Source organism: Perca flavescens, chromosome 1 (genome assembly GCF_004354835.1).
Source record: "Perca flavescens isolate YP-PL-M2 chromosome 1, PFLA_1.0, whole genome shotgun sequence".
Taxonomy (NCBI): Eukaryota; Metazoa; Chordata; class Actinopteri; order Perciformes; family Percidae; genus Perca; species Perca flavescens.
In genome coordinates, this window is record NC_041331.1 from 39,131,920 (window position 1) to 39,141,421 (window position 9,502).

At 42.0% G+C, this 9,502-nt stretch overlaps 1 protein-coding gene across 1 annotated transcript in view; it reads right to left on the reverse strand.

Annotated features, from left to right (window-relative positions):
• Positions 1-232: 232 nt before the first annotated feature.
• The window catches only part of crtc3 (CREB regulated transcription coactivator 3), a 46,958-nt gene continuing 37,688 nt past the window's right edge, over positions 233-9,502 (reverse strand). The window contains exons 10-16 of the mRNA XM_028577718.1: positions 9,011-9,231; positions 7,485-7,720; positions 6,826-6,981; positions 6,520-6,615; positions 5,749-5,832; positions 4,857-5,070; positions 233-3,294 (exon numbers count right to left, since the gene is read on the reverse strand). Of these exons, the coding sequence (XP_028433519.1) occupies positions 3,095-3,294; positions 4,857-5,070; positions 5,749-5,832; positions 6,520-6,615; positions 6,826-6,981; positions 7,485-7,720; positions 9,011-9,231 (1,207 nt within the window). The 3' untranslated portion in view covers positions 233-3,094. The remainder of the gene's footprint in view (positions 3,295-4,856; positions 5,071-5,748; positions 5,833-6,519; positions 6,616-6,825; positions 6,982-7,484; positions 7,721-9,010; positions 9,232-9,502) is intronic.

Sequence of the window (9,502 nt, forward strand, 5' to 3'; positions counted from 1 at the left end):
CCAAACAGACGGTAAGAATTACCGTCTGTAATTTTTTTTTAACAGAGCTTCTCACCAAAACGAAAATAAAGAAAAATCAGCCTTTTGAAATACTTTGTCAGCATACAGAGAAGTCTCTGAACATATTCTTATAGACTTTTTTTTTTTTACACCACACTGCTGCCATCTACTGGCCAGAAAATCAACCACATCCCATGATATTTTAGAACAACAGAACCTTTAATACACAGTATAGAGTTTTATTGTTTATATTAAATCAGGAAGATAAGCACTATAACATAGGTTACAAGCCAAGAACATTTTATATCTTGGGGAAAAACCAACTCATATGACATTACAAAAAAAAGTAACACTAGTGGACAAAACATTCTTTTAAATAACAGAACTGTACATTTCTTTTATATGCAACTAAAAAAGTAAGACACCAAAAAAAGAAACTGTGAGACTAAGACACAGGAAATGACAATGGGCAGTTAGTACTAAACAGTGTTAAAGCTAAAGGGAGGGGTTACGGATACAGGTTACTGCTGGAATATGAAAAGTCAAAAAACAACAGAGTAAGGCAGCAGAAGGCAGGCGTTCAGACAGCAGGAAACCGGCAGGGACAGAGGAAGGAATAGACAAAAAGAAAACCTTATAAACAACTGCAAATGGCTCCATGGCTCACCCACCGTCTTATGGAGCTAACAAGAGAGCAGGCAAAAATGTAGAATAGCTGAAATTGAATATAAACTCTTAGAAATCAACGTCACGAGAACCCCGACTCCCCTCTTCATTTTGTATTTGACAAATAATCACACACTGAATCTCTTTCATACACTGGGAAACAACCCACAGTCCTCACAGCGCGGGTACGACACCTTCGGACTGACAAGAAACAAACGAAAAGAAAACACAAACAGTGCCATGCACCATTTTGCCTGCAGTCCAAAGAAGTTGCACGAGTTAAAAATGATTTAAAAATCATTCACTAGAAATGCTCTCGTTGTCCGACTGTTGATCAGTTCGGATGCAAATCCCACAGGAGCAGACGCCCTTCTTACTGACTGAGAGTCGACATACACTGTGGACACTGGACACATGTAATATTGTGATTTCTAGCTAATTTACATTGTGCACATGAAATGAACCTGCACGCCCTGTTGCACTGCATAATGTACACGTTGCACCAGGTATTGCTGAATTGGGTAAAAAAAAATAAAAAAAAAATAAAAATTGCATAGCTTAGGGAGCAAAATCTGCTCCAAATCCTTTTCGGAAACAATATATTTAACAAAAAAAAATATCTCTTTGCCTTTATTGAAACACTAGGGGGCACTCAATGCCCTAAATGGCCGAGTTATTACATAATCAACTGCAAATATGAGCTCTTTATAAAAACATGTAACTATATGGCCATATAATCAAAGTGAAGAATACATTTCAATTTCCTCACATCATATCAAAAGTAAACGCCTGTTGCTGGTGTTTTGAAATGTGTGCATGTGCAGCAACAAATATTTAGTCACATAAAGTTGCACTGTTCTCAGTAACTGCTTCATTCAACTTCTTTGGGTTATCAGGTAAATAAAAAAAAAAAAAACATACTTACCAGGTGTAAAAACTATCAAGTCTACACACTGTGAACCAATTAGTGCAAAAGAGGTTAAGTGCAATGTTACATGATGTCCGATGTCCACATGATTACAGTCTGCTCTCTGAATGAGTCACTTTGACTGTTCAGACACAAGAGGGAGGGGGGGGGGGTTCACTGTACTGCCGTAACATGAGGACAGAAAGCCGGATGCAAACAGATTTTTAGGGCGTAATCAATCCACAGTACACATGCCCTTATTCACAACAAGGTTTAAAGTACAGTTAAAGCGCCATTACAAGTCAGTACAAAAGGTAAAATAAAACATATGCAATTACTGTACATAGTATTACATACATAGTAAGTATTTAAAAACATGTTGAAGTTCCTTCTTTTTTTTTTTATGGATCTTGACGCTGTCCAAGTTCTGCCAGAAGAAATCATCTGTGACCGAGGAGATGGGGAATATCCAACCAAATTGCAAGGAAAAATATAGCATTTATTCAATACATCTTAGAATTTTATCTATTAGAGTTCAAAAATCTAAACTCTTAAGTATAATTTACTTAATAAAATCTCATCTTTGTAAACACTTTGCCCTTTTTGTTTCGAGTTTGAAAATACAATTTAATCAGACTGAAATTGAGGCTTATATGTGAAAATATTTATATATATATATATAAACACATATGTATATATAGATTTGTGGCAAAAATAATCTGATATCGTATGTAAAGAAATCAATTTAAAACAAAAGCTCTAATCTCTCTAGTATTAATTTCTACCATGATTGTTCAAGAGCCTGAAGTAGCCACGGCATGGCTGTTTTTTTTACTTCACCTGAAGACAACTGGGCTGCCAGATGTTTTACCACCGACACACGTCACTGCTCCAGCTGTGAACAGTGACTGCACCACAGCTCTGGGCTCCCTTTGCCTCGTTTACTGGGGCTGTAAGAAAAGTAAATGTGTGTGTGTGTGTGTGTGTGTGTGTGTGTGTGTGTGTGTGTGTGTGTGTGGACATTCCTGCTGCTCTCAAGCTTTGCAATAGGGTTGCTATGGTGTGTAACCATGGCGATGAGGTTGCCATGGTTTCAGGGGGGCTGTGAGCTGGCGAGGAGAGAAAGAAGTGGGATCGTCTCACGTGTTCGCCCGAGTCTTTTGGGGTTTGGGGGAGGGAGGAAGAGGCGCAGACTCTCAGAGCTGGACCCGTTTCTGCTCCCAGGGCTGATTTGGAACCCCAAACTGCATTTTGCGAACAATGTCTGCGAGATACGAGCTCGAGCATGTGCGAAGGTAACTTTGCATGAAGCAGGCGTAAACAGTGTTTGTTCACAAATCTCCTCCTTAAAAAAAAAGTGTGTGTGCATGACACACGTGTGTAAATGGTAAATTTCACATTTAATGAATCTTAGTGGCAGTGGATGCATGCATGCACAGTGGCCCTATAGAGATCGTTTGCATGCATTGTCAGATTTATACACGTTTGCGTTCCCTTTTTTTGGAACCTGTGACTTTATGTTCAGAGTCTGTCACTGCGGAAAGTATCCTCCACCGATGGGTCCGGCAGCACCATGTCGGGATCACTGAGCATGCTCAGACCGTCCAGGCTGAGGGGCTCGATGCGCAGCTCGTCCTCCAACGGGAAGCCTCCCTCCGAGTCAAAACATTCAGGCACCGTGGAGAGTGCACTGCTGATGTCCTTTGACAGACTGGAGTCATCTGAGAGAGGGAAACAGATGACGGTGGGTGAGCGTTTCCTCCGTCCAGGAAAACATTTCCTCCTGCTCTAGCTAACAGTCTCACTGCCCTCATCATTAATCACGACAACTCTTAAAAAAAAAAAAACACAAATAAAACCCCACATCTGACACTCTCCTCCCTTTAAGACAGTTGCCGTTAAACTGGAGCATCCCTATCTGTTAAGCCATGGTTAGTCCCAAATATCAGCAGCTAAAACAAAGCTGGAGCCCAAGGCAGCACAGACAAAAGTCTTCATGAAGGTATGTTCATGTTCCTGAAAAAACAAACCGCTCTGCAAACGTTCCTCTTTGATTTCAACCTCAGGAAAACCTCACTAACTAATATTTGCATTCAGTGAAACAGCAGCATGGGAACACTGAAATTTCAAAGAATAATTTGTATCTGTCTGGAGACACTTAATGCTTTTACTGCGGGGAACTGCAATCAGTCTTAAGTGAGAACATTATGTATGTAGAATCACATTGCAAATCAGTTTGAGGCCAATGGTGGTCGAAGGCCATTTCACTATAGCCAATCTTACTCTCTTACAGGCCGTATCCCCTCGTCTCTCATTATAGTCATCAACTAAATATAAAAAATGTCTTAGCTTGAAGTTTTGGTTTTACGACTCTTTACTTTGCTGAATGAATATACTGAATACATGAGTGTCTGATATTTTGCTGCTGTAGCACTGAAACTTCCCAATTTGGGATTAATAAAGTCGATCTAATCTAATCCAATCTAATTGAATGGTTCAGTCTCAGGACTCATCAACTCGGTTTCAGCTGCAGCTGTTTTCATAAACAAGAAATTATACGCCGATTGTACTTACCATGACCTGCCCAACACTTAACGGCAAACTAAACTTTTCAGGTAAAAATATGTCAGCACTGTGTGTCTGTGAGCTTGTATTCTACCCACTAGTGGCTAAAAATAAATGTATACAGCTTTAAAACAGGCACACAAATAATTCTTATACACGTAGAATAAGAATTAATAAAACTCCAGTGGCACAGGATGACCCTGATGAAGGTCACAAGCTGAAATGTGTTGGTCTAACAATAAAGTTGTTCTGTGTACTACAAGTGTTGCTGGAGTTTGACCTCTTCCAACAATGAATTATTGCCTATAGAGCCTAACAGGGACCGACCCCTTTTTGAACAGCTCTGGTTCCGGAAGTGATTTTCCCCCATTCAGTGATTTCATTGATGTTTCAGAAAATACTTATATCAAAGAGTTTTAAGTCTGGAACCTAGCCAACAAGCTACGAGAAAAATCCTGACCATAAATCGTCGTCAGTGCAAAAAAAAAAAACATTTTAAAAAACGGCAAAAAAGTTACAAGACTGTGTACATTTCCAATAAACATTTCTATGGTAACAGCAAGCTGAAAATGAATGGGATTTTTGCTTCCGGACCCACACTGTTAAACTCTATATGTTCAGTTGTTTTCTGTTAAAAACAAAAAAACACTGAATTCCTCTTTCCCAGAATACACTTATGGGTGACATTAAAACAAGCCACCCACCTCTTAAGACTTACCGGTGAGTATGATGTTGGGCAGTCCTCCGCTGCAGTTGGAGTACAGCATGTTGGACCTCATGTGCATTGGGTCCTGCAGGCTGCCATGGCTGCCACCCAGCCCCGAGAGGGCAGCCTGGGAGTAGTAGAGCAAGGAGGAAGAGGAGGAAGGGTCGAAGCAAGAACCCCCTGCTGAGGAGCTCAACGCGTTTTCCAACAGAGTGAACTGGTCCAACTAGACGGCAGATGGCGGAGAGAAAATGGCAAACGAAACTAAATGCAATGAATCAGTGAGCCGAGTTGTCGAGTTCACATTGGCATCCTGACTCTATGTGATGTCTTCAAGTGATTTCGCATAACATCCACAGTGCCCAGAGAACCTTATTAACACTAAAACTGACAATGACAGATTCTGTTCAGCTCCGTAGTCTGACAAAAACTTAATTATTAGTTATTGTGTGGGCCAAGACGATGCAGATACATCCTGCTGAAAAACTATCAGTGGTGATGAACTGATGATTTCTCCTGTAAAACTTTAAACAACTTGGCTAAAGATATTATGTGGTTTTAACTTGTTTGTGTAAATAAGTAGATTCTGCTTTGAGTCAAAGTTCACCCTAAATTACAGCAGTGATTTTCCCATTACACATTTATTAAAAAAATGTTCCATTACAAATATTACTCATTTTTGCCAGCACATTTCCTGCACCTGTTAGCCCTCCTATGTCGATAAGGAAATGCTACCTTGAGGGCTATGGAGAAAAAACAGGCCAACAAGTCTTTTTCTTTGTTGTAACACTATAAACAACCCAACATTACTGGTTGAAATGTCTCTTAGGAAATTTCTGACTAAAGACAGACACTACTTTATGCTTAAAGAGGTATTTACTGGTGTGTGTGTGTGTGTGTGTACCGTATACTGGTGGGTCTTGGTCTGGCGATTGGAGAACTGTTGCTCCATGAAAGGGTCGTTGAAGAGTGTTGCCATGTTGTTGTGCTGTCAAGGAATAAAAAAAATAAATAAAAATAAATAAATTAAAAAAATAAAAAGTGCCAAAACATCACTTTGTTGTCAAATCTTGGAAGAAAGCAAACTGTCTGCAAGTCTCTTGTTTCTATGATTTACTATAACATGTGTGTAAATAAATAACTTTTTAGAAGTGGTTCACTGAGGTGAAGTAGGACCAGGCTTTTATTCTTGGTTAGGCAATAATATAAATGTAACAATGTAACAATAACAATCAATTAATTGTTTAAATCATGCATTATTGTTTCCAGCTTCTCCAATGTGAGGGTTGGCTGGTTTTCTGTTTTATATAACTGTTAACAGAATATAATATATTAAGGTTTAGAACTAGACTTGTCTTTATATCCATGTCTTAATATTTATAGCTATGGGCAGAATATTTTTTTTATATTTTGGGTCTGCCTATTAAATAACAAATTACACAGTACATGTGATTGCTCAGCTTAGTGTGGGTTATTAGAATTACAAAGTTGTATCTCATCTCCCACACTAATTTCTGCCCTGCAGGGAGACAAAAGCAAATGATAACCATAAGGAATGTGCATGCACAAAACACCATAAAAACTGGTGCACAAAATATGATTTTGTGTGCGTGTGTGCGTCAGCGTGCTGTCCGTGCACACACACTCTGACAAAGACTCTCTTCATGCCACTCACTTGGCTCGTGTTGAAGTCCAGAGAGATGCTCTGAAGGGGGGAAACGGGCTGCTGCTGCTGCTGCTGCTGCTGTTGGTGTTGTTGGTGCTGTTGGTGCTGTTGGTGCTGCTGCTGCTGCTGCTGTTGCTGTTGGTGTTGTTGCTGTTGCTGCTGTTGCTGTTGTTGGTGTTGCTGCTGCTGCTGCTGTTGGTGTTGCTGTTGTTGGTGTTGTTGCTGCGGTTGTTGCTGCTGCGGTTGTTGGTGTTGTTGCGGTTGGTGTTGCTGCTGCTGCGGTTGGTGTTGTTGCTGTTGGTGTTGTTGGTGTTGCTGCTGCTGTTGTTGTTGCTGCTGCTGCTGCTGCTGTTGTTGTTGTTGCTGCTGTTGGCGTTGTCGGCCCTGGTCCACTGCATGCTGGGATTGTTGGTAGAGCGGATAGGGTGGGGGCGGCTCTCTTGGCATGTTGCTGGTATCCAAAGCAACTCCCTACGCAGGACAGAGAAAAGCCAGCAATAGCCTCAAAAGACTGACTAGAGTTGGGACTTGAAGTTTATGTATTCTGAATGTAGTGTCATTACTCAACTGCACCCTCCCCATCAATGCAGGGGTAAAAACAATTGCACCAGTGTATTTTTTGCAATGGCAAGATTTTTTTACTTGGATGTCAAACTTTATTTTCCATCATCGTACATTCCTGATTGTTTTTAGACTTTAGTTTTAACTCTATTTTTGACAGCGGTGGTTCTTAGTTTACACAATGCAATGACACTGGAGACGCCCCAACAAATCAACTCCATCAAATCAAAAATTCCCACTAAACACCCCTGAATTTATTTTACATGGTCTGCACAAACAGTATACACCCAACTACTAATGTTTCTCATACTACTCAGTTTTTTATAGGTGAATTTAAGTTTATATTGCTAATCCAGTGCACTACAAAGTAAACAATACCTCTTGTTATAAGAGGAATGTGAGTGGATGTGTACCTGTGTGATGGGGGACAGCGAGGGTGACATGGTGGGAGACAGCTGCTTGGCCAGACCCCTGCGCTGCTCTGTGCCAGGAGACAGGGTGAGGGGGCTAATGGGAGCAGGCCGTCGCCGGGGGGAGTTGCTGGACAGACGCAGGGATGAGTTGATGGAGGGATTGCTGAGCGACGACTGCAGCTGGCAGTTGTTGAGAGACCCTTGAATTGAGGGATTGCTCAGAGAGGAGGAGAGCCCTGCAGGGACAGTAAAGATAACAAGACATGGGCACATCGATCAGATGGATTCAAACAGGATGAGTACATGAAGAATGAATCTAAAAAAGGCAGCTTTGAATCCAGAAGCCTTAGAAACCAAGGAGAACATGTGGAAGTTAAGATGTGGTATGTACTCGATTTTCCAGCATGCTCTCCAGCCCCTGACCTGAAACACTACACTTTATTGTGTGACTGGGGAGGCAGAGAAAGATGGAGAGCAGAGGGAAGGAAAATGAGAAGACAGAGGGAATCTGAGGGAAAAGAAAAGGGCCTATTGTAACAAGCCAAAACAGGGTCAAAGTTCCCCTTTCAGTTTGATGCTCAGCCAAGCTGAACTGTGTTCAACATGAGAGCCCAACCACACATACACTCACAAAATACAGGAAGGAAAGACTGAGAGGAGGGAGCAGCGGTGGGTGTGATCAGATCAGGCAGCAGAGTTCATAGTGAGGAAGGTAGAGACCGAGAAATCATTCAATGAGCTATCCATAATGTATGGTTGGGCTGGCAGAAACCTGGAACCGCTGCAGCAGTGGCTCCCAACTTTGAGTCTAAAGCTTGGACAGACCTTCCGATTATTAAACTCAGATACTAGAATCTCTACAGATGATGGTTCACTTCCACCCAGATTTTTTTAGTCTCGACAGTCAGAGGAGGCACATGTTGAACATGATGATAACACAATGAACGACAGCTCGACTATGATTAGAGTTGTGTTGCTAAGCAACACCCCAAATCCTGCAAGAAGACAAATTCTTGTTAGTGACAGTACCAAAGCAGGGACAGACATTCGTCAAAAACATAATTTCCAGTATGCCACAAAAAACAAAAGGAGGCCAAGAAACAGAGGGGAAAAAATGCTAAATTTGGATAAAATGGTGTCTGAAGAGATGAAAGCCAAAAGAGAGAGTGAACTTCATATGGGCAAGGGGAGCATCAGGTGAGCTTTGACTCTGCACGGAACCCTGATGAACTCACAGCACAGAAAGCGCAGGAAAAATATGCGTGTTTTTTCCTACTCCAACAAACAAACAAACAAGTTAATCAACCTGTAAGAAGTTGCGAGTAGACACTGCTTTGTTTTCATACGCCAAAAAGGGTGGGGCGCACACACACACACACACACACACACACACACACACACACACACACACACACACACACACACACACACACACACACACACACACACACACACACACACACACACACACACACACACACACACACACACACACACACACACACACACACGCGCGCTCCACCCACCCTGTGAGTTGCCGATGCCTAGGTGCATCATGGCGGCCGGCAGGTTACCGGTGCTGCTGCCCCCGCTGAGATTGGGGTACCCTCCATTGTCCTCAGGGTCCAGCGGGGTGGAGAGCGGTGAGGTGAAGTGCAGGTTGCTGAGGTCGGGCAGGGAGCCGCCGCTATTTAACAAGCCCTGGTAGTGGGACAGGCCGGCATTCTGCTCCGGAGAGGGGAATATGCTGCAGCGAAGACACACAGAAAACTTGTTGGAGTCATCGGGAACAACACTGATGATCAGAATCCAAATTTCGATTTATGTAAAAACTGTGCATAATTAAACGTAGGGTCCTTTAATGTGCTGCCACTGTCATTCCTAATTGACAAGACGTTTCTTTGACTCCCATCCACTTCTCTTCTAGCCTCTTCTTTTTTCCACCCACTCTCCATTTCCTCCGCTACTGCACTAATTTCCATTTCTGCTCATATGCTGCATTAACAGCATATGAGCAG